Source organism: Glycine max, unplaced genomic scaffold (genome assembly GCF_000004515.6).
Source record: "Glycine max cultivar Williams 82 unplaced genomic scaffold, Glycine_max_v4.0 scaffold_233, whole genome shotgun sequence".
Taxonomy (NCBI): domain Eukaryota; kingdom Viridiplantae; phylum Streptophyta; class Magnoliopsida; order Fabales; family Fabaceae; genus Glycine; species Glycine max.
In genome coordinates, this window is record NW_024464821.1 from 53 (window position 1) to 25,699 (window position 25,647).

A 25,647-nucleotide genomic window follows, 5' to 3' on the forward strand; every position below is an offset into this window, starting at 1 on the left:
ATTCAAAATAAAAGAAATGAAAACAAAATTGTCTCCTAGAGAAACCGCTGGCCACTCAACAAATTCATATCAAGGTCCCCACTTTTCCAACTTGAACCATAGACTACTCCATCAAGTCTATGTCAAGGTCCTCCATTTTAAGGTCCCCACTTTTCCAACTTGAACCATAGACTACTTCAACCTTAGGACACTCCACAAAGTCCACCCTTATTAAGGTCTCTGACTTCTTCAACTTCTGCAACGCATATATAGAAAACAACTTAATTGTATAAGTGCTTCTTGCTTCTGCATATAAATCATAAAACTTCTATTATTTATACTGCTGCAAGTGTCTTTCTTTTCTTTTTTCTTTTTTTTATGACGTTTCCTTTTTTTAATTATTGACTTTATTATCCAATTCTCCCGAGTTAATTCTTAGAATAGGAAATAATTTTGAATTTACTTTATCTATCTCCCTTTTAAAAATTCCTATATACACAAAATTTTATATTGAATTTAACTATTATTTAATCTATCCTTTCATTAAATTTTTGTTAATTAAACAATAAAAGTCCAACATTTTATTAAAAAAATTCAAGTCTTCTATTTCATGGACTCCATCAAGTCTTTTATTAAAAGTCCAACTTTTGTTAATTCAAGTCTTTTACAAAATTTTGTTAATTCAACTTTTGTTAATTATTACAAAATTTGGTATTGAATTTAACTATTATTTAATTCAAGCCTTTTATTAAAAGTTCAACTTTTGTTAATTTAAATATTATTTTGTTAATTAAACCATAGCCGACTCCATCAAGTCTATCTCAAGGTCCTGTATTTTTTCATCTTGAACCTTTGGACACTCCACAAAGTCCAGCCATGTTATGGTCTCTGGCTTCAACTTGAACCATAGCCCATAGGGCACAAACAATATATTAATGATAAATACATCAATTATAGGAAAAGGGTCTAATTTAAAGACTATTTCAGTCAAAAAATCTATATAAAAAAAGATTATTTCATTCATATCTTGCTATTTAATTTTGATCAATTTGTTAATTCACAAAATAATATTCTCTTATATATGAAAAAAAGACTAGATTTAATCGTCATTTGAAATGGTTGTTGTGTGATCTATTTCTAATTATATTCAAACATGAATATTATTTTCTTTATCATATAAAAATTAATTAGTGATATAAAAAGAAATGTGAAAAGAATATTAATTTTTTCTAAAAAAAATTAGTAGCATATTTTGTATTTTTTTAACACGCCATCAACTTAAATAATAGGAGAAACATAATTTTAATTTCCATTTTAATTTTTAAATAATTTGAATTGCCAAATTTAAGCAATCATAAAATTTATCATGTTCAATATAATATTCTCAAAAAAAAATATTCATATGATAACTTAAATAATCTACTAAGAAATATAATTTATTCTTATGGAGATCGAATACTAAAATAAAATAAAAATATTTTAGATCACAATATAAAATTGTTTAAATCAATGAAATTTCATTTTAAGAAAATATTAAACATTTTTTTAATACTTTAAATCAAAGGTAATTAAATTTGGTTTAATTAGTCTTCAAATTTTAACTATTATTTAAATCGGTCCTTTCGTTACACCTTTGTTAAGTAAATGATAGCATAGCAAGCAAGGAGGTGCAAGCAGTAACACTCACACAAAGATAAAGATCTCTAAGCCATCATTTTTTTTTCCTTTTCTTTTCTATGAACTGTCATTTCTTATCTCTACATGTGAATGTCATGCAGACAAATGATGTCCAAGCTCCACTTTTTCCATTCATTGCAAGTTGTAAGCAGAATGTAGAATGTACGTATAATAAAATAATGAGAATGCCAACTACTAGTACGTAGTACTTAATTAAAACAAAAGTATCAAAATTAGAACGAAAATAACTTTGATGCTGTTAATACATGAGTTTAATTTTGATACACAGTGTAAAAATTTAAATTGTTAATTAATTAGAAATCACCTAATGATTTGTAAAACAATTACTAAAAAAAGTTTCATTTGAAACTTAGTCTTCCACCCGTCTCAAGCTCTCCACATGAAAACTAAGCTCTAGACAAAAATAAATAAATAACCACGAGAAATAATATATAACTCTTTAGTGGACAATTGGTGTTCTTTTGTGCATTCAGTTGAAGGAAGTTCCCAGAATGGTAGAAAGCAAGGGACAGATGAAACGGCCACAGCTAAGAATAGTGCATCTTATATCGGGAAGAGATTGTTAGAAAGTTTGGTTACAGTTGCAGGGCTTCTAATTTGGCTTTCATGAGCTTAACTCAAATATTGCCTATATATATATATATATTACCAATTTGGCTTAACTCTAATTTGGCTTTCACAAAATAATATTCTCTTATATATGAAAAAAAAGACTAAATTTAATTTTCATCAATTGAAAAGGTTGTTTGTGTCATCTATTTTTAATTGTATTCAAACCTAAATATGATTTCCTTTATCATATAAAAATTAATTATTGATAAAAAAAAAGTGGTGAAAAAAAATTTAACTTTTTCTATAAAAAATAGTATCATATTTTGTATTTTTTATAAGTTATCAACTTAAATAATAGGAGAAACATAATTTTTATTTTCATTTTACTTTTTAAATAATTGTAAATGCCAAATTTAAACAATCATAAAAATACTCACGTTCAATATAATATTCTAAAAAATATATTTATACGAAACGTAAATAATCTTCTACAAATAAATATATTTTATTCTTGTCTCAAATACTAAAATAAGAAACATTTTATTTTAATTTACAGTATAGGATTTCTTAAATCAATGAAATTTTTATTTTAAGAAAATATTAATAATTTTTTTAAAACTTTGAGTAGTTTACAGCAAAGGTAATTAAATTCGGCTTAATTAGTCTTAAAATTTTAACTATTATTTAAATCAATTAATCCTTTCGTTAAACATGTACGTGTTAAGTAAATAACAAAATGTCTTGTCTTATAAAATTCAAATATTCTACTACTTGCAGTTTGAACCCATAATTAATTTTAAAATATCAATTTTTTATTATTCCAAATAAAAGAAATGAAAACAAAATTGTCTAGTCTCCTAGACAAACCACTTCCCACTCCACCAAATTCATATCAAGGACCCCACTTTTCCCACTTGAACCATAGACTACTCCATCAAGTCCAAGTCAATGTCCTTCATTTTTTCATCTTGAACCATAGGACACTCCACAAAGTCCAGCCAACCATATTTAGGTCTCTATCTTCTTCAACATGAACCATAGGTCACTACATTACCTTCATATCAAGTTCCTTATCATTGACAACAAATGTTTAGAATTAAGTAAGCAAGGAAAAAAATTATAAATGATGAATACATCAATTATAGGAAAATGATCTAATTTAAAGACTATTTCGGTTAAAAAATCTATATAAAAAAGACTCTTTCGTTTCAATCTAACTATTTAATTTTGATCTATTTTTTAATTTACAAAATAATATTCTTCTTATATGTGAAAAAAAACTAATTTTCATTGTCATTAATCGGAAAGATTGTTGTGTCGTCTATTTCTAATTGTATTTTAGCCTGAATATTATATTCTTTGTCATTAAAAATTAATTAGTAAGATACAAAGAAGTGTAAAATGCTTGTTTAACTTGGTCTACCATAATTATTGAGATCATAACTTTTTTCTTTTATAAGTCTTGGTCCAAATTTCTTCATATATTATAGATCATATTTAGCTTAAAAAGTAAATTAGAGGATATGATATACCAAGAAGTGTGGCATGTTTTTTTAAATTATTTATCTATGGCCTTAGCTATTTTATTGTTAGACCACAAGTCTTCATATATTAAAGTCTTTGTCTGAATTTCATTTACTTGTGTGGTGATATTTTAAGAATAGTGATAGAAGAGAAAAATAAATATATAATTTATTGAAATATCTAACTTATGAAGATTTGCGTTCTTAATGCATAAGCTTTTCAGTTTATATATTATCATTATTTGGAAATATTAATTTGCTGTGTTAATTGTCTATTTCTAATTAATTTGAAAATTAATCTTAATTTTTTTATCATAAAAATTAGTATCATATTTTTTATTTTCTTTACAAGTTATCAACTTAAATACTAATAGGAGCAACATAATTTTAATTTCCATTTTACTTTTTAAATAATTTTAAGTGCAAAATTTAAGCAATCATAAAAATACTCACGTTCAATATAATATTTTTAAAAAATAATTCATGAGATCACTTAAATAATCTACAAAGAAATATAATTTATTCTTGTGCCAAATAAACAACAAAAAAAGTCTTGCATTATTAAATTCAAGTCTTCTATTACATGCAATTTAAACCTATAACTAATTTTAAATGATCAAATTTTTATTATTCAAAATAAAAGAAAAGAAAAAAAATTGTCTTCTAGACAAACCACAGACAACTCCACCAAATCCATATCAAGGTCCCCACTTTTTCAACTTGAACCATAGGCCACTCCATCAAATCTATGCCAAAGTTTCTTATCATTGACAACAAATGTTGAGAGTTAAGTCAAGCATGAAAAAAAATAGGGTAAAATATATCATTTCTATCCCTATAAAATTTTAGTGTGCTACTTTTTTTATCCTGAGTTAAGTTTGGATGATAGATAATTATCATGTATTCTTAGATTTTGGTGTCTATCCCTATAAAAAAGTTCTTATATTTACAATTTTTTTATCTTTTGATCCTCGAGGGGAAGATTCAACTCACACATAAACATGAACAAAATTAATAAAAATAGGGAAGCAAGCTCAGGTACAAATGAAGTGTAATGGAGGTATGAGACAAAGCCACTACACATTCCATTATTCTTGAGTCTGCCACCGACCTCTGCAAGCTTAGCATTTGCCAATTGCCATGATGTAATCTCCTTCTTGACAGTCTCTCATCAAGTTGGAGTGGTATCACAGCATTGAACTAAGATGATCGTTCCAATGGGATGATGGTTTTGATTGCTGCAGATAAAGTGTGTGATTGTGAGTTTCTGGTCCCATGAGTTAAACTACAACGACTAAAAAAAATATTGTCGTAACTTTAAGGATCAAAAGGATAATTAAACCTTTTATTTTTTTATTACTTTTTTTAACAACGGGTTATATATATGCAGCAGTTTATTCTAAACAATGGACTACGTCTGAAATCTTTGAATTCTATGTAAGAAATGTTATTTCAAACTTCTCATCAGTCTTCATGTCAATGATGGCATGCTCCATTTGAATTCTATGTCTAATTAAGCTCTCGGTCTTCCGTTTTTGCAACTTTATTTCGTAGAAAGAAGCCAAATTTGAAGATACAACATTTGATACTATAACTGTTTGGTGTTTTGAAAATCTCACTCACATATTTCCAAATGTTACAAAAGAATTTGATTCAGTGGGTTTTACGAATTCCTTCCTAGCCTTTTTTACCAAGTCAGGGAATTTGCATTGTTGTGCATGATGGCTGCCACAAGGACCATTGTACCAACCCATTAGTGCAAGTGGTTTTTTCTTATGAGAATTGAGAAACAAATTATATATGTGTTTTATAAAGGGAATTCTATTATTTTTAATTTTGAACTTGTAATGTTTTTTGTTTCCCTCACAGAACAAGTGATGTGACTCTTGATCGACGCCATACGTACGCCTACTTTGATGCTCTTTTTTCACACCACTTTTATCTTAATGGTATCTCAAGTTGACAATCATAAATTAAAATAGCTAACTATAGTTGATTAGTAGAGACAAACAGCTCAAAGATAAAGATCTTTAAGCCATCATTTTTTTTTTCCTTTTCTTTTCTATGAACTGTCATTTCTTATCTCTACATGGAATGTCTATAAGTTGAAAATTACTTGAGCTTTCTTTACCTACTGCTTTCCATTTTGGCGAACTGCTTTTCTTTCTCATAATGAACTTTCCACTTCCAATGATGGTTGAACATTAATAATTCTTCATCTATTTTGTCTAAAAATTTCCACTCACTTTTGGTGAGTGGTGTGAATGTCATGCAGACAAATGATGTCCAAGCCCCACTTTTTCCATTCATTGCAAGTTGTAAGCAGAATGTAGAATGTACGTATAATAAAATAATGAGAATGGCAACTGCTAGTACTACTTAATTAGAACAAAAGTATCAAAATTAAAACGAAAATAACTTTGATGCTGTTAATATATGAGTTTAATTTTGATAGATAGTGTAAAAATTTAAATTGTTAATTAATTAGAAATCACCAAATGATTTGTAAAACAATTACTAAAAAAGTTATAGGAAATATATATAATTAATTAATTGCAAATGAAAGTGTATTTAAATTAAATTCTTAATTAACATATCCTTATTGTGATATTTTGTATATTTTTTATTTAATTGAGACAGTGGAATGAGATCGCACTACAATTTTCATCACGGGTCAGGAATTTTGGAATGTTAGTTGGTTTTAGACTATATAATAGGGAATGTTAGTCTAATATAATAGGGATGGTTGGTCAGGAATTTTGGAATGTTAGTTGGTTTTAGACTATATATCCTCTTATTCAGTTTTCAAATTCTCATTAGAGTTAAGTTGCTTTTGGGGAAGAACCAATGTCTTGAAATTCCCTCTTCACCAGAAGCAGTTTTATTGTGTCTTTATCGAAGTCATCTTCTCCAGAGACTTGCCTTTAACTTTGAAGATAGGAAATAGATCAGTCAAACATTGTTTCAGTTTATTTGGATTTTTTTTAAGGACATGTGATTTTCAAAGACTTCTTACAACTCACAACTTTTGGAATTTCTCTATGCCTGGTTAACCCACAATTTCGGCGCCTGTTGCGGTTAGGAACATAGGCTAGCAAAAACACTAATCATTTCAAGAGAAATGTTAACACACTTTTCTAATATATTATTTTTTATTTTAAAATTTATTAAAATAAAAAATTCAGCTGATCTCATATTTTATTTAGCAAATTTTTCTAATATATTAAGTCTTAGGTTTTTAAAATTATAAAGCTAAAACTAAAATGTTTTACTAAATGTATTTTAAAGTAAATTTTATACACAAAAATATTATGATTTTATAAAAATTGTTTGGTCAAGGGAGACATATTGAGCCCTCCTAACTATAAGCTACCCTGAGGGTTTCTATCTTTTTATTCCAACCTTAATTTTTACAATAAACCTAAATGTCTAAATATCATAACTCAACCATGCGACGAAATGACAATGTGTTAATTTTGTTGTGTCCTCAACCATGCGTATGCCTCAGGCCGAGGGAATTCTCACACACCATTCCTAACAATTTCTAAGGAATTCCACAACGTGTCTATGCTTCAGACAACAATAGCGTACGAAATAAACAAGTAGCATCTAATAACGTTAAAATAAGCACACACATATATCGAGCCAACCAACGTTGGAGGTAGAAGAACAACAATAATATCAATATTTAATTTCATTTAGGGTTAATTTATTAGGAACTCAATGTAAAATAATAATTTATTAGAAAACAAACACAAAATTTGAGTATTTATTAAGAATAAAAACATATTTAATTTCATTTGGTGTTTAATAGTGTTTTGGTCTATGTTTTTTTGTCTAATAGTAGGTGTGGTTGTGTAGGTGTGTTTTTTTGTTGAGAAAATCTTTATATAATTATGAGCTATGATAAAATCAAAAATCCATGATGAGTTCCGTATTTAAAAATCGTTGTAGAATTATAGGGTTGATTAAAATGAAACGTATTTGTCATTGAGTGCATATTAAAATGAAACGTACATGCATTACAATAAATAAAACATTTAAACTTTAATTTTAATATAGAATTTTTCTAAATTGTTATGGTGCATGATTAAACTTTAATCATGGAGTACACATTTTTTCCTTATATAAGTAACATGGTTTTACGTGATTTGTTTATTATTTATCTTTTCTTCTAGTTGTGTTCATTGTTGTTTGAAAATTTTCTTTAATATTTTGTTGTTTGGACAATCACTTAGTTACACCGTATGAAATTCACGGATTGGTTTGGAGGCTTGACTATCAAATTTCATCTCGCATCAGATTAAACATCGCATTACTATACCATATAGTTATATGTGAATTTTTCCCATTCAATTTTATATTTAGCTACACATTAAAATTAATTTATACCAAATTTTTTGCATATAGGTTTTTTTTAGTGAATCAAATTCTTTTTTAATTCAAATTGGGACATTAGTTTTCGTATCCGTTAAGAATAATTGATACCTAATTTAAATAATTGTATTAAATTCTAATTATAAAAAAATCCCGTATTTATTATCATAAAAATATTTAACAATTTAATCATTAATTTCGTAGTATAATTGATACTGGACAACTAATATTTATTGCACTTAATTTCATTTGATAATAACTGATATTTCTTCAATCGCGTATCATTTGTTGCAAAACGAACATCCAATATCATTGGAGAACAATGTTGATGTAACGATTAATTCATTGATAATCACATGAATGTATTAAATCCAGGATATTAAATTTACAAATAATTTTTTGTTTTTCAATTATATTTTAACAATAATTAAGAAATAAATCTAAATCATTCTACATTTACATTTGTTTATGGGTATTTGGGATATTGGCCGGAGATGCTATATGGGAATCTAAATTTTGCTTAACACAAATGTGGTATGCAAGGAAAAATCAAATTGAAATATTTTTAACCACCACTTCAAATTTTTAAAAGATTTGTTTCAAAATAAGGATATGAAGAACAAATTGTTTTTAGAGAACATTTCCTCCATGATGTTTTCCTTTCCTTTAGGTGAAAAAAAAATAGACATTTCCAAAAATAATGAAAGTGCATTTATATAATGTTGTTTATATAGAGAAGTCTTTGAAAATATAAGTCAAGTACTATTACTACAAACTATTCTGTATCATATATCTCTTATATATTTTGATATAAAATATTTATTATTTTTTTTTAATTTCTTAGTAACATGTGCATGAAAGTCAAACCAAACCGAATCTGAGGATTTATGTGGCATTTAACTTTTATCAATTTTTGCCCTCAAAGATCACACTCTAATCAAGTAAAATAGAGACAAATTTAAAAGACAATGACTAAATTAAATATGGATTTGGCTATTGCCATATTAACCTCGGAGAGGTAAAAGATCATTAATAAGTAATAACTTTAATAATAGTAATAGAAACAGTAGACTTGTAAGCATAAAGTTGTTCCTAGGAAAACAATAAGCCACAAAGAAATCCCCAAGAATGTATTCATTCCTAATCCACAAAGAAAAGCCCGTATGCGCTTACTGTGTTGTCAATCCCAGAGGGCTTTCCATGAATGATCTTCTCCAAGGAATTTTCTATAACAAACCAAAGAACTAAATATAACAAGCTCTCAACATTACTGAAATATTCTCAAAGGAAAGATCTCAAAGGGATGGCAAGCCTAGTTTTTTTTTTTTTTTATCATAGAAACATTATAGTTTCTCCCTAGCAAGAATAATTTGTGATGGATTGAAATTTCCTATATGTATCTATGAACCTGTGGCATAAAGTTTGTTTTTAAGCACACATGACATGACATGATAATACCTAGCTTTGGATTACCATGTGACAAAAAATTACTTTCCTAACTTTAGTTTCCCCGAAAGGTAAAATTAACCAAATCTGAAAAGCGTTTCGTGTAATATTGGCTACGCATGACTAATTAACTTCTGAAACGGTCAGCTACTTCATAACCTTTTGATGTCATTCTCCCCAACAAAAAACAACTTGTTACCTAGCAACAGCTTGCTTGCTTGCTTTCTCACGCACTTAGTGACCCTCTGTGCTTGTGAAATAAATTGTTATAACCTTTATTGTTTTTCATCAATATTACCAAAATTTCCTTAAAATGTTCAATATTTCGTAATCTTCATAATTAATTCAAAATTCTCAAAAGATTAGTATATGACCTTTTTTCTTGTTTGTACTAGGAGAGGAATAAATGAAAAAAAAAAAATCAGAAATTTGTGGATTGCTATTTGCTCAAATGATGGGTCTATTAGTTCTTTGCAATTTGTATTGATCATATTTATTTTTACCTTTTAATAGATATAGTGTGCTGTCATCCCAAGAGAAGGATCAAACATTGATGATGCAGAGGTGCTAAGATATTGCAAGAAGAATCTTGCATCTTTCAAAGTCCCTAAAAAGGTCTTCATTACTGATTCTTTGCCCAAGACTGCCACCGGAAAGATTTTGCGTCGTCTTGCGGCACAACACTTTGTCTCTCAAATTTGAGCAACCCAAGTCCTACTTTTGAAGCCTCCATACCTGGCCATACATAGTTGGAGTCCACACACATAAATTTCAACAATAATTTGGCAAACTTGGCTTTTAAGAGGAGGGTAATTCTGCAAATGGCCTTTCATACAGGATACAATAGATTGTAGTTTCGAATGATTCACGTGAAATGTTCACAATGTAATGTTTTCAATGTTTTATAGATCTTAAATACCAGTAGCAGGCAAGCATGTCATGCTTATGCTTTTTTGCTATCGTGCTCCTGTTCCTTGCCACTGGTCTTGATGAAGCCAAGCATTGTCTCTTTTCCTTTTAAGTTGTACATAATTGCAAAACGGATACATGTAAAAGAATAAATCTTATTAAAGGTAAGGTTGATTTTAAAGTGGGCAAGAATGCATCCATGATCTTAAGTAAATAAAATTCAAGCGAATATGTGGTTTGGATTAGAGAATAGTATTATCCAGTGCACACTAAATTGGAGAGATTCCCAACATGTGGTTCCAAAACTCAAGAGTACTTACCAACTATTTCAATTTTAATCTACGTGATCTAGCTAATATTTTCTATCAGAGAATTACAACTAGTTGATCTTAAGTACAAAACTATACTCAATATGCAAATCTTTACATCCAAAAACTGAATTTAAATAAGGCTCTAAAATTTGAAAAAAAAAGAAGATAGCAATGACTACAAATTGATCAACCTGCCAATACAATGATAAAACATCAGTGTATTCTAAGCAACACTAAACAGTGATACTGCATGAGCAAAAAGATTGAAGATTGAACCACACATGATCAAGGAAATGAAAATAGGCATACCGCCATGATCTACAAATCAGCAAAGGAGCAATCACTATCCAGAATCCCACAATAAATCCAATTGCCGCACTGACAAACAACCAATTCACTCCATGCTCATCACTTCCTTCATAACTATGAGTTTTCCCATTGGAGCTGCAGTTTATGGGCAGTGGTGGACCACATAGATTGTTGCCAATAAAGCTGGAGGCATCAAAGGTTTGCAATTGTTTTCTTGTTGGAATTTTTCCCTTCAAATGATTATATGACAAGTCTAGCATGCTCAAAAAGCTCGAATTTGAAATGGTTGGAGGGATTTCACCAGAAAGTTGATTCCTAGAAAAATCAATGGACTGTAATGATCCCATATTACCAATGCCTTGTGGAATATGACCAATCACTTGGTTGTGGGATAAGTTCAAAAAGTTCAATCCATTTAGACTTGTGATTTCTCTAGGTATTTCTCCTAATAATTTGTTACTTGACAGATCAATGCTTGTTACCAAACCCAGAATGTTTCGGTACTCATCTTCTCTTCCTTTCAGCCATAGTAGCACAATAACTATACTATATCCGGAAGAGTAATGTGTACTATTTTGTGCTACAGAATAGATACGAGGATCTGAACTTTGGTTCATTAGTGTCATGGCACTCAAGTTACTGAAACAACTTGGTATATTACCAGACAGATTGTTTTGTGCAAAGGTCTAAAACCTGAAGATGACTCATCTGACATATTTCATTTGGAATGTGACCGACAAAACTGTTTGATCAAAGGCGGAGGATTTTCATGTTTAAGAGCTTTTCTCCAACCCATGTTGGAATACTTCCTGAAAGATTATTTTCCCCAAGGTCCAAGGATATCAATTGGTTATTCTTCTTCGAACTGGTAGGAAATATTCCTGAGCGTGTGTTGTTACGAATTTGTAAAGACTGCAGCTCAGACAAGGAACCCATGGATGAGGGTAAGTTCCCAACAAAATGGTTGCTTTGTAAATTCACTTCCACTAGAAATGGCCAATTAATCCAACAATCAGGTATTTCTCCTGACAAATTATTTGATGCAAGATTGAGAATTTCTAATTGCATTGGCTTGTCCTGATTGTTACATAAAAAATCTTGCATGGATTCAGAGAATGAATTGGTTGAAAGGTCTAACCCATACACATCATTTGAAAGATAGGGTAATTTACCACATAAGTGATTTGTGCTTAGATCAACAGTTGGGATAGATATTGGATTTTTTAATGTAGTCACAAGCTCACCATGGATATGATTATGAGAGTGGTTTAAATACAAAACCTGAGATTGTGCTTCCCACATCTGTGTAGGAATAGAATCAATAATCCCTGTGTTAGACATGCCTAAATATTTAAGTTTTTTTTGTGACTGAATCCACGATGGAAAGCTGGGACCTAACTGCCATGATCCCACATCCAAATAGGTAATGATAGAGAAGCAGATCATAACACACAAGCAGGAGCAGATATTCACGAAGAGGTGCAAACAGCAACAGAGAAACAGGACACAGGGGTGCTAGTAGGAAACAAGCCCAAGAAAAGAATAGCTAAGCCTACATACCTCAAAGACTACGTTTGAGGGTGAATTGGGGAAATTAGTCAATTAGCCTTGCTTGGAACTTGTCGAGTAGTAGGAGACAAGCATAACAAACTCTGATCCTGTAATATCCTCTAGGCACAAAAAGACATACATTCCGTTATTAAGGATTAGTATAAACAATACTTGTAATAAATCAAGCAAGGCAATGAAGAATTATCCTTTCTGAATTTTGCTGTGTGGGAGGTACCTGGTCCTCGAAACCAGGTTTACATTTCTGCTTGTAACAACTGGTGCTCTCGTTGATCCTCACCATGACTGACCCCTTCGTTTCTTCATCCAATCCCGACAAATTAGAGGCTGCTCTGATTCTTCTCACGAATCAACAGCTTTCCCTCACCAACCAGCAACGCTCCCTTGGTGAATCCATGACCCAGATCACCCATCGTCTTGACGAGCTTATACACTGAGTCACCCCTTTCTTCTCGTCTTCTCCACCACATAATCCCACCCCAGTTCATACCACACCCTCTGTACCTGCATTGCAACACAGAATGAAGTTAGATGTTCCTCGATTTGATGGAACGGACCCGTTAGGTTGGATCTTTAAGATCAACCAATACTTCGAATATCATGGCACACCGGAGTATGATCGACTCACGATTGCCTCCTTCTACATGGAGGGCCGTGCCCTGGCCTGGTTTCAGTGGATGACCAGTAATGGTCACTTCACTTCGTGGCCGATGTTTCTACAGGCGCTTCAGACACGATTCGCGTCGTCGCAGTACGAGGACCCCACGGGGTCTCTGTTCAAACTCATGTAGAAGGGTTCTGTTTCAACTTACCTGGCGGAGTTTGAAGACCTTGCTAATTGCATCGTGGGCCTACCAGCGCCATTCCTCCTTAGCTGCTTTGTCTCCGGGCTCACCCCGGAGATTCGCCGTGAGGTACAGGCTCATCAGCCTCTCACGATCTCTCAGGCAGCTGGCCTCGCTCGCCTCCAGGAAGAAAAGCTTCGCGACCAACGCCCCACCACACTACCGCCACGACCTCGACCCCCTCCTCCACCTCCCACACATTCCTCTCGATTTACTCCTTTACCCCCCCCCCCTTTCCCCTACGTTATCCCCTTTACCCCCTCCCTCTCCACGACCCCCTCAATTACCCACCACCTTTAAACGCCTATCTCCGGATGAAATGGCCTCTCGACGTGAGAAGGGCCTTTGCTTTAGTTGCGATGAGAAGTACCATAGAGGCCATCGCTGCGCCTCTAAGGTTTTCTTCTTCATCGCGGACGAGGAGGAACCCCCTGACCCGCCTCATATAACCCTACCTTCTTCTGACCCGGATAATAACCCATCCGATAGCCCACCCACCCATTCAGAAACATACCCGACCCAATTAAGCTTAAATTCCTTGGCGGGACACCTGGCACCTGAAACGCTGCGTTTTGTGGCTACAATCGCCGAACACGCCGTGGCCCTCCTCGTGGACGGCGGCAGTACGCATAATTTTATTCAACAGCAGCTGGTCACCCTCTTGGGTCTCTCTCCGACAACCACGACTCCTTTACGCATGAAGGTCGGTAATGGTCAGCAATTGGACTGCGACTCAGTCTGCCAAGACGTACCCATTTCCATTCACGACACGGTCTTCGTTGTTGACTTGCATGTCCTTCCAATCTCAGGAGCTAATGTTGTGCTTGGGGTACAGTGGCTCAAATCTTTAGGCCCCGTCCTCACCGATTACAATACCTTGGCAATGCAGTTCTTCTACAATCACAAACTGGTCCAATTACAAGGGGATATTGATGCTTCCATGAACCCCCTGTCTCCATCCCAATTTCGTCGTCTCTATCGCAAACAAGGTCCTGGGTTTTATTATCATATTACCATGCTTCCTCAGTCACCACCCGAGTTGACTGAGCACATTCCTGATGCATTTCGACCCTTGCTCTTGAAGTATGAAGCCTTATTTCAGCCTCCACAGACCTTACCCCCCCCCCCTCGTGCCACTGATCACCATATCCACCTCTTACCTCAAGCAACCCCAGTTAATGTGAGGCCTTACCGGTACCCTCACTACCAAAAGCACGAGATTGAGACCCAGGTAGACGCCATGCTCCAACAAGGCTTAATTCAACCCAGTACTAGCCCGTTTTCATCCCCTGTTTTGTTGGTAAAGAAACACAATAGATCATGGCGGTTTTGTGTGGACTACAGGGCCCTGAATGCCCTCACGATTCGTGATCGTTTTCCGATACCCACCATTGATGAGCTTCTTGATGAGTTGGGTGGTGCATGCTGTTTCTCGAAACTCGATCTTCTTCAGGGATACCATCGAATTCGAATGCACCCTGATGACATCCCTAAGACAACTTTTCGGACACATCACGGGCATTATGAATTCAAAGTTATGCCGTTTGGGCTCTGCAACGCCCCATCCTCTTTTCAGGCGACCATGAACATGTTATTCCGGCCATATCTCTGTCAGTTCATCATCGTTTTCTTCAATGATATTCTGATTTACAGCAGCTCTCTCGAAGATCATTTGCTTCATCTTGATATTGCTTTTCAGGTACTCCTCGACAACCATTTTGTTCTGAAAATTTCTAAATGCTTCTTTGGTCAATCTCAGGTTGAGTACTTGGGACACTTAGTTTCCCATAAAGGTGTCGAACCTCTGGCTACGAAAGTCACTGCCATTATCCACTGGCCTTCACCTCGATCAACTAAGGCTCTCCGCAGTTTTTTGGGCCTTGCGGGCTTTTACCGGAGATTCATTAAAGGGTATGCAACAATAGCAGCCCCATTGGTTAAAGCCACTACAATTGGTTCATTTCAGTGGACCGAGGAGGCCTAACTCGCATTTGATCATCTCAAATCTGCCTTGTCTTCAGCTCTGGTGCTGGCTTTGCCGGATTTTAAATTGCCTTTCACGGTGGAGACCGACGCTTCGGGGGTGGGCATGGGGGCAGTTCTATCCCAGCAAGGCCACCCCATTGCCTTCTACAGCAAGCCATTTAGTGAGAAGCTGCTTCGTTCATCCACTTATGTTAGGGAGTTGTTCGCGATTACTGCGGCCGTGAAAAAATGGCGCCAATACTTCTTGGGCCATCATTTCACCATCATCACAGATCATCGGAGCCTCAAGGAGCTCCTCACCCAGGTTATTCAGACTCCAGAACAGCATTTATACCTTGTAAGACTTATGGGGTACGATTACGAGATACAGTATCGCTCCGGCAGCCACAATCCGGCAGCTGATGCCCTTTCTCGTTTACCAGAACACGGGCCCTCTGTTTCATTATTGCTTTCGGTCACTGGCCCTCACTTCTTGACTGAGCTCCACCATCAGTTTGAAGCTGATTCCACTTATCGCCAACGCCGAGATGACATTCGTAATTCCCCAGAATCTCACCCTGACTTATCCATTTCTGGTGCTCTGATCCTGTATCGTGGCCGCATTTGGCTCCCTCACAATTTTCCATTGATCCCCACCCTGCTCACTGAGTTTCATGCTACCCCCACTGGGGGTCATGCCGGCATCGCCAAGACTCTAGCTCGTGTTTCAGAGAACTTTTATTGGGAAGGACTTCGTGCCGACGTCACCCAATTCGTGAACAAGTGTGTGGACTGCCAGTACACAAAGTACGAAACAAAGAAACCAGCTGGTTTGCTCTGCCCGTTACCGGCGCCCCATCGTCCTTGGGAGGATCTCTCCCTGGACTTCATTGTCGGGCTTCCACCCTTCCATGGCAACACAGTCATCTTGGTCGCTGTGGATCGCTTCTCCAAAGGAATCCACTTGGGCATGCTTCCCCAACATCACTCTGCCTATTCGGTTGCTGTTCTGTTCATTAACATCGTCGTCAAGCTTCACGGGGTACCTCGGAGTTTAGTCTCTGATCGCGATCCGTTATTTGTCAGCCAATTTTGGAGGGAACTCTTCGAATTAAGTGGCACTCACCTCCGTATGAGCTCTGCCTATCACCCGCAGAGCGATGGCCAAACCGAGGTCCTCAATCGTGTTATTGAGCAGTACCTCCGCGTGTTTGTTCATCATCGGCCACGATCATGGGGAAGGCTGCTTCCGTGGGCAGAGTGGTCCCACAATACTTCGTGGGTTGCAGCCACTGGCACCACTCCTTATGAGCTGACCTTTGGAAGAAAACCTCCCAATTTTCCTAATTACCTGCAGGGTTCATCTTCCATTGCTGCCGTAGATGAGTTGCTAACTGACCGTGAGGAAACTTTTCGTGCTATTCGTAAGAAATTACTAAAGGCACAGGCCTTCATAAAAGCCTATGCTGACACTAAACGACGAGAGGTGACCTATGCTATTGATGATTGGGTCTTACTCCGGCTTCGCCCTTATCGTCAACTATCAGCCCGGGATTCTCAGGCTACTTCCGGCAAATTGGCCAAACGGTTTTATGGCCCTTTTAAGGTTCTCGAAAAGATTGGTGGGGCTGCATATCGTTTACAACTCCCAGAGGGCACCAAGATCCACCCAATTTTTCACTGTTCCTTACTCAAGCCATTTCGAGGTGTTCCTGATGATGTTAAGATAGCCACTCTACCAGCTACATTTATTGATGATCAACCACTCATCACCCCAACAGCTATTCTTGACTACTGCAAGTCCTCCACTAATCCCGCCAATTGGGAAGTCTTGGTTCAATGGGATGGTCTTTCTCTCGACGACACATCTTGGGAGGATTGGGACCAGCTTTGTCAACAATATCACCTTGAGGGCAAGGTGATTCTCCAAGGGCCACGGGGTGATAGAGAAGCAGATCATAACACACAAGCAGGAGCAGATATTCACGAAGAGGTGCAAACAGCAACAGAGAAACAGGACACAGGGGTGCTAGTAGGAAACAAGCCCAAGAGAAGAATAGCTAAGCCTACATACCTCAAAGACTACGTTTGAGGGTGAATTGGGGAAATTAGTCAATTAGCCTTGCTTGGAACTTGTCGAGTAGTAGGAGACAAGCATAACAAACTCTGATCCTGTAATATCCTCTAGGCACAAAAAGACATACATTCTGTTATTAAGGATTAGTATAAATAATACTTGTAATAAATCAAGCAAGGCAATGAAGAATTATCCTTTCTGAATTTTTCTGTGTGGGAGGTACCTGGTCCTCGAAACCAGGTTTACATTTCTGCTTGTAACAGGTAAGCTGAAAACTAGGAAGCCAATTGGAACCAACTTTTAAAGTGAAATTGTTCCCTGATGCATGAAACTCCTTCAAGCTTGTAAGATTTGCAAGATCATCTTCCTTGACAACTCCTTGAAAATTATTGCCATCAATACGCAGAGATGACAATTTAGAGAGTGATCCAATACTTTCAAATGGATTTCCACTGAATTTATTAATAGACAGATAGAGATATCTTAATGATGAAAGTTTTCCAAATGATCTTGGAAGAGCACCACCAATTAAGTTGTTGGAAAAATCTAGCATGTCAATATTTTTAAAAGCCCCAATTTGATCTGTCAGATTGCCTGAAAGTTGTGAACTCTGATCTGCAAGTGTTGTGAGTCCATGGGATATACAAGGAGCAAGAATTTCTAAAAGTTCATTAACCTGTTGGTTGAGTTTGAGATATGATAAACCTATCTCCCTTAAGTTGCAGAGATTAGCCAAAGAAGTTGGAATGGTTCCTTCAAGTAGATTATATGACAAATCAAGTTCAACAACAGAAGTCAAATTTCCCAGGGCATCACAAATAGTCCCATGTAAGTTGTTGTCCATTAGGTTCAGGAACTTGAGACGATGAAGACCGTATAAGCAATCAGGTATAGAAGATGAGAATGAATTGAAAGACAAGTCAAGATTTTGAAGAAGTGTGAGGTTTCGAATACCACCAGGAATCGGACCTTGGATTTCATTACCCCATAATTGAAGAGAAACAAGTTTATTCAATTTGAGTATCCACTTGGGGACAAAAGAAATGGCAGGGGAATAACTAGTACGGGAAAGATCGAGAATTTGCAGAGATGAGAAGTTGAGCAAGGATGGTTCATTATAGTGAGGGAGTGTGCATCCTGACAAATATAGGTGGGTCAAAGAAGGAAGAGATTGGAGAGTGTGTAGCCAATCAAATGCTTTGGATAGGTTTGCATTTCTTAAACTTCATGCACACACTCTCTCTGCAAGGTAACCTAAACAACCAGAGCTCCACAAGCACAACAATATAAATAATGGAGGAGGAATTCATGTTCATGCAACGCATATATGAAACAACTTAATTGTATAAGTGCTTCTTGCTTGTGCATATTAAACTTACTTCTTTCTATTATTTATACTGCCGCAACCACCTTTCTTTCTTCATTCTTGTTTCTTTTTTAATTCACAAAATGATATTTTTCTTATATATGAAAAAGGGCTAGTTTTCATCGTCATAATTTGAAATAGGTTGTTGTGTCGTCTATTAATTTCTAATTGTATTTGAATCAGGAAATTGTTCTCTTTTTAATATAAAAATTAATTAGTGAGATACAAAGAAGTGTGAAATATAATGCTTGTTTAACTTGGTCTACCATAATTACAGAGATCATAATTTTTTCTTTTATAAGTCTTGCTTCAAACTTCTCCATGTATCGTAGCTATTTTATTGTTAGACTAATAATGCGTATATAGAATATACCATAGAAGGGTTTGCATTTAAAATTTTATTCCACTAATGGTGGTGGTTGCAGAATGCACAGATATGTAGAGGTATATATGTCTACAACGAGCCATTTAGGATTAAAAGTGTCTAATCACACCACCATTATTTTGCACTAGTTTATTTTATTTTGGTTTAACTACCCTTTTAGTCCTGATAGTTGTGATAATTTTTCTTTTTAGTCCCTATAGTTTTAAACATTTATTTTGGTTCCTATATTTATAATTTTTTTACCTTTTGGTCCTCGGCAGGAAGTTTCAACTCACTCATAAACATGAACAAAATTAATAAAAATAGGGAAGCAAGCTCAGGCACAACTGAACTGCAATGGAGGTATGGGACAAAGCCACTACACATTCCATTATTCTTGAGTCTGCCACCGACCCCTGCAAGCTTAGCATTTGCCAATTGCCATGATGTAATCTCCTTCTTCATTGTCTCTCATCAAGTTGGAGTGGTATCATAGCATTGAACTAAGTTGATCGTTCTAATGGTAGTTTGTGCCTTCATGGTTGGGATGATGTTGCAGGTTCCGGTTTGTTGTTGAGGGAAAAGATGATCAGCCACGTCTCGTGTGTGCATAAGAGAGTGTCTTTGCCCTCTCCACAACCTTTGTTTCAACAATTGACGTTAGTCGAAACTTGATGGTGAGAATCAAAAGAGTAAAAAAAAAATGTGTTTAATTCATAATATATATTCGACCATTGACAAATTTTTTCTTCAAAGAAAATCTTTAATATTTAAAAAATTTTATTTTAAATCTCCATCGTTAAATAATGACGTACCTTCAATATTTATTTGAAACTTGTCTTCCACCCCGTCTCCCTCAAGCTCTCCACATTCACACACATATGAACACTAAGCTCTAGACAAAAATAAATAAATAATCACGAGAAATAATATATAACTCTTTAGTGGAATAAATAAATAAACACTAAGCTCTCCACATTCACACACATGAAATGATCCAGACTAAGTTAACAAACTAAATGATCTTCTTCCGTGAGTTCACAATGAAACCACAGAATTTATTTTCATCCACTAGTTTCCTTCCCAAATGTTTTCTAAAACATAACACACTACAGAACCTTCTAATAATTTTTTTTTTAAAAAAAAAACCAACATTTTACATGTAGCACCACAACTTAACAATTTCTAGCTACAACCCTGCTCTGTATACTCATTCTAAACTTGTTCCATAGACTATAATATAATCTATCTCCACTCATTCATTCATCAAGATTGAAAAATGGATTCAAATGCTTGTCTACCACACTTGCTAGTGTTTGCAATAACATTGGTATTGGTTAGTCATGCAATGGGAGATTCAGCTCAAGACAAACAGAGATGTGCAGAATCCCTAACAGGTGTTACAACGTGTCTGCCATATTTGGGTGGTGACACGAAAGCACCCACAGCAGATTGTTGCAGTGGTCTCACACAAGCCATGAAGACCAACAAGAAGTGTGTCTGCGTTATTCTCAAAGACAGGGATGATCCTGATCTTGGCTTAAAGATTAACATGACAATTGCTGCTGGTCTCCCTTCTCTTTGCAAAACACCTGATAATTTCTCAGTGTTCTGGTATCTTCAATTTCAAATTAAGTCTTCCTTTTTTCTTAAAGAACACTACACTACAGTGTTATGTTTCCATTTCCTATGCAATGAATGATCTATAAGTCTTGTTAGTGGTGGCCATATAAAAACTTATGTTTTTATCTTTCATTGTTTGATGATAACCTGTTTTTAATAGGAAAAAAAAAGTCTTTATTTCTATTTTCAAAAACTATTTTTAGTTTTCAAGATACAACTAAACTAGTTCTTCAGACTGTTTGGTGGAGAATGATGTGAGACACAGAATGTGGAATTGAGAGGGAACTTGAACAAGATTAAAACAGAAGAAGCAGAGAAAACGTTTTCCCGATGTTTTTGTTTTTTTGGATTTTAGAACACTTATTTTGGATACGATTCTCCAAACTTATATATTTTGGAAGAGAAATTGATTACTAAGTAGTCTAAAATTATTTTATAAAACAGTTTCTTAACTGAGAATACTCAGACCCTAAATCTTCCAATTTTAGTATATTTCTAAAAAAAAAATCAGAATATTTGTGGTCTAAGTTTTATCATTATCAAGCCTTTCATTTTCCTTAAAGAACAAAAGAGTGTCACATTCCATTTACTATGTAATGAATGGTCAACAAGTCATGTACTTCAAAGTTTTCTACTTTTCTCATTCGTAACTGGACAATAACACATTTTAAAGGGGAAAACAAGGGCATCTAAATCTGCCAATTTTACTTTGTTTGTGTATCTGTTATCTCTGAGTTTTCAACTCCGAAGTTAAAAATATTTGAGGTTTGATTTTTCTCAAGAAATTCTTGTTTTAAATTATTTGATCAGCACTTCTGCACTTGGATCCTAAATCACCTGAAGCTCAAGCTTTTAATCAAATTCATCAGAAATCCAATGGTGGTTCTATCCGTCCTTCGCCCACTCCTTCTGGTAGTGATCCTTTCAACAAAATATTTCATTTTTGGAATTTATTTTTGACATTGACTTTTGAGTTTCAATGGTGTAGTACTAAATTTTGCATTTATTTTTAATGTGTTCTTTTGTGCATTCAGTTGAAGGAAGTTCCCAGAATGGTAGAAAGCAGGGGACAGATGAAACGGCCACAGCTAAGAATAGAGAATCTTATATCGGGAAGAGATTGTTAGAAAGTTTGGTTGCAGTTGCAGGGCTTCTAATTTGGCTTTCATGAGCTTAACTCAAATATTACCTATATATTACCATTTTCATATCACGTTGAAATGTAAACCATTGATGAGTTGATAGTGTAAAAAATATTTACACTCTTGAGTGTATTAAATCTCTGACAGACTCACAAAAGACATTATTGCAAAACCTTATTGGAGATTTATTTTTGTGAGCACTTTGCCTTTAATCTCATACAACTATATGCTTGTTACACAAATCTTATTGTACGTTCAGTCCTAAAAGTCTTTTATCTCTAATAAGTAATAACGACTTGTTGTAATAGAAATTAAAATCTTATTATTTTTTTTTTAATTACACTTGAGGATGATTTTGGTATCCCACTTTTCAATTGCTCGGTTCGTTCCCATATTTTCAAATTTTACAAATTTGATTCATTAGTTAACTTGATATCCAATCTTTGATGGAGATGTTTATGAGGCTATATGTGAAAATAGAGTGTTGGCATGGATCTCAACTTTTAATTCCTCAATTTTGGTTGCCATATTTTTAAAATTATGCGATTTTGGAGCATGAGTGTTGTTTTTCAAATATACCAATACTACTCAGGGATTATGCATGGGAATCTTCTTACATGTATACTACTATGAATTATGTTGTCTGCTTAAAGTTGTAGCAGAAAAATACAGGTAATTTTGAAGGAGGCGAAATGCATTTCAGAAGAGAATAATTGAGATAATGTGGAGCATTTACCTTGTAGCATTTCCATTTTGAAAAATAATAAGTTTCTAACATTACAAAATTAACAAACTAATTTTTTTTTCTCGTAAAGCCTAAAACTCATAATCCGTCAAGCATGATATGGTTTCTTTAGCCAAGTACAAGATAATCTAGATTCTACTTGTATCCTCCCAAGATATTCTAAGAATGAATGAATTAAGTTGAATATGGAAAAAAAAAATATTCATTAAGATGTTATGGTTTGATTATCGCAGTAACTTTTCTCCCATGATTCAACTTGTTGAATTGAGCTTTCCTTTCTCTGTGATGTTGCATACAAAGTTGGAGGGTCAAAAGGGGCAGGCATGGTGCAAGGGTCGGTATTTGCAGGAACCTTGACCAATGATTCCATCATAAATTTCTTTACTGATCCTTCTGCTCCACAAACCATTGACTCCACACATAGTTCTGTAGCATTAGCACTTATGGAGGGTTTGTATCTGAAGAGTTTAGCATATGAATTCAGGAGATGAAACATGTAGTCGTACACGTAGAGTGGTAGAGTCACATGACAGAATGTATTTTTGACTGACTGACCAAGCAGAACCTTCAATGTACACCTTATATCTGCACGATCATGATTGAATTGAAACATTTATTTATTGATAAACTGAACATATATATCCAATAACAAAAATATATTATTACATATAATTACAACTGAAGCATGGATGGACAGTTTTAATGTTATACCTATAAGTGCATTGACTTGGCAAGTCTGATTTGTTGAACCCCTCTTGTAATTCTCGAAACCAATCCTGAAACAAAATTTTCATTTGTCAAGAAGGAAGCTATATATGTGGCTTTATTGTGAGTCAATTAATAGACAAAATATATTGTCCAGAAGGAAAAAATCAGTAATGTTCAATAACAGGTTATTTCCTTTGATTTTGAATGTACTTTTAAGTTGTGTATTAATAAAAGATTAAAAGTTAAAAAAGTGTATAATGTTATATACAATATTGCTACTGGCCATTGTCTTGCTTGAATTTGCCTGTTATTTCTAGTTTCTGCACACCATGTGCTTAAGCCAATTTTATATAATGAAACTTTTGCTTATAAGAAATATTACATACAAAATTAATTTTTTCATATCCAAATAATAAAACTACTTTCAATAAGTGTAATCAAACAAAGCTAATAAGAAGTGTGATACCTGGGCAAATAAACGAGCATTCCAATCTTGATTTTCAGAAACATTGCATTTCATGAGGTCTTGTCTGGTTTCAGCAACAGCTGGATTACCTTTCCAGTAAGCATAAGGCTCTCTGTTCAGCCATGGTATCCTCGTAGTGCCTTCTTTCAATTCTCCCAACAAAATATGCCATGGCTTTATATTAATCTCTGCCCTGTGCACCACACATACAATACTTTTTACTTATTTAAAAATTAAGGTCGCGTTAGGGGTGATTGTCAATTTTCAATTTTCCATTTTAAAATATAATTTCGAAATACAAACATGTTCAACAAAAATTGCACTAAGTTGATTTTTTACATCTTTCTGAAATGGTTTTTATCACATATAACAAACAATAAAATTTTGTTTAATTTATTGATTATTGTTTATGTTTTAACCTTTACTGTTTTTTATAATATTTTTTTAATTATTTTTATTATGTTTAATTCTTTTTTATTTATTTTTGTGTCAATATTTTTTTAATATTACATGATTTTATATTGGATTGTGATAAGATTAAATATTTAAATTATTTTATCTATTCAATAATTTTTTAAAATCTAAAAATTAAAATAAACTGAAACTAAAAACTCCAAACATAAACTGAGTTTAATTTTTAATGATTTTGAAACCGAACACAAAGAACTACTTCTAGAATTGTGTCCTAAACAATGTAATAAAAATATAATTCTATTGTATATTTGTATAACAAAATCATATTTATGTAAAAAGAATATTTCTAGAATTTTCTAATTTTCTACCCACATGGGTAATGTGAATAGCAATATAAAATCCTACTTAGCCCACTACGATAAACAAATTTTGAAAATTTTCACTCATAAATGGACTCCTTTAGATGTCCACACATAGGTCCTTCTAGAGAATGACAAATTGAAAGGTACCAAAAAAAAAGGTTTTGATATAATAATCACATGCTAAAAGGTTAATTTGTGTATTGTGAATTATTGATTTTGTTTATTATATATCCTTTTTCTTTTTTTTTCCAAATTTTAATTATTTGGCAGTTTTACACTGATGACAAAATATTTGTAATACCTTAACGTTTTATCACATGATTTTTACGTCATAACCCAAGTGAAAAATCATATGATTATCGCATCATCATTATTTAACAGTGGTTTTTTATTTATGAAAGTGACTGAGCAATGACAAACAGAATTATAGATTAAGACCGCCCAAAAGATAATTGAGAGACTAATAATCACTTTCGTAGAAGGATGAAGAACTAAAAGTTGATAAAATTCAAATTCTTAACCATTCATTTAAAGAGTCAGAATCTATCACACTATTCAGACCAATCAGTACTAAAGAACAATTTATAAATATTAACCAAAAATAATGAAAGCTGGCTACACTGGTTTTCAATGGGAAGAGTCTGAGAAACTACTTAGTATTGAGGGAATGGAGCAATGGCAGGTTCATCTGAGAGATCTACATCATCAAAAGGTTGTGGAGAAATTGAAGAGAGTGCACAGGTCCTGCAGCCACCATACCTGAGCTTTTGATCTCACCCATTTGTCGACCAGCATTTGCACCTTCTGCTACACCGCACACAATTTGGGAAGAAACATGAAAGACAAAACTTATAATTTGTTAGACAATTTATTATCGTATATCATTTTGTGTGTTCA

General features: G+C 34.0%; 2 protein-coding genes and 1 pseudogene across 2 annotated transcripts; 1 reads left to right on the forward strand and 2 right to left on the reverse strand.

Moving 5' to 3' along the window:
* Positions 1 to 17,595: 17,595 nt before the first annotated feature.
* Positions 17,596 to 19,755, reverse strand: LOC106797937 (receptor-like protein 35). The gene is made up of 3 exons (XM_014773251.1): positions 19,587 to 19,755; positions 17,784 to 18,697; positions 17,596 to 17,667 (listed from the first exon to the last, which is right to left on the reverse strand). The coding sequence occupies exons 1-3, from the start codon at positions 19,753 to 19,755 to the stop codon at positions 17,596 to 17,598; spliced, it is 1,155 nt and encodes a 384-aa protein (XP_014628737.1).
* An 883-nt stretch (positions 19,756 to 20,638) lies between these two features.
* Positions 20,639 to 22,084, forward strand: LOC100807279 (non-specific lipid transfer protein GPI-anchored 14). Its single transcript, XM_014773252.1, has 3 exons — positions 20,639 to 20,858; positions 21,724 to 21,825; positions 21,948 to 22,084. The coding sequence occupies exons 1-3, from the start codon at positions 20,639 to 20,641 to the stop codon at positions 22,082 to 22,084; spliced, it is 459 nt and encodes a 152-aa protein (XP_014628738.1).
* A 921-nt stretch (positions 22,085 to 23,005) lies between these two features.
* Positions 23,006 to 24,167, reverse strand: LOC100806751 (uncharacterized; annotated as a pseudogene).
* Between the last annotated feature and the right edge of the window lie 1,480 nt (positions 24,168 to 25,647).

Excerpts from the sequence above, each read along its gene's own strand:
- LOC106797937 (XM_014773251.1), bottom strand. The coding sequence starts at position 19,755 with ATGAAGAAGGAGATTACATCATGGCAATTGGCAAATGCTAAGCTTGCA. Across the intron at positions 18,698-19,586 it reads AATTTTGTTCATGTTTATGA|GATGCACACTCCCTCACTAT; the intron begins GTGAGTTGAAAC and ends TATATTTGTCAG. Across the intron at positions 17,668-17,783 it reads AACCTGGTTTCGAGGACCAG|AGGATATTACAGGATCAGAG; the intron begins GTACCTCCCACA and ends TTTTGTGCCTAG.
- LOC100807279 (XM_014773252.1), top strand. The coding sequence starts at position 20,639 with ATGGGAGATTCAGCTCAAGACAAACAGAGATGTGCAGAATCCCTAACA. Across the intron at positions 20,859-21,723 it reads TAACATGACAATTGCTGCTG|CACTTCTGCACTTGGATCCT; the intron begins GTCTCCCTTCTC and ends TTATTTGATCAG. Across the intron at positions 21,826-21,947 it reads TCCTTCGCCCACTCCTTCTG|TTGAAGGAAGTTCCCAGAAT; the intron begins GTAGTGATCCTT and ends TTGTGCATTCAG.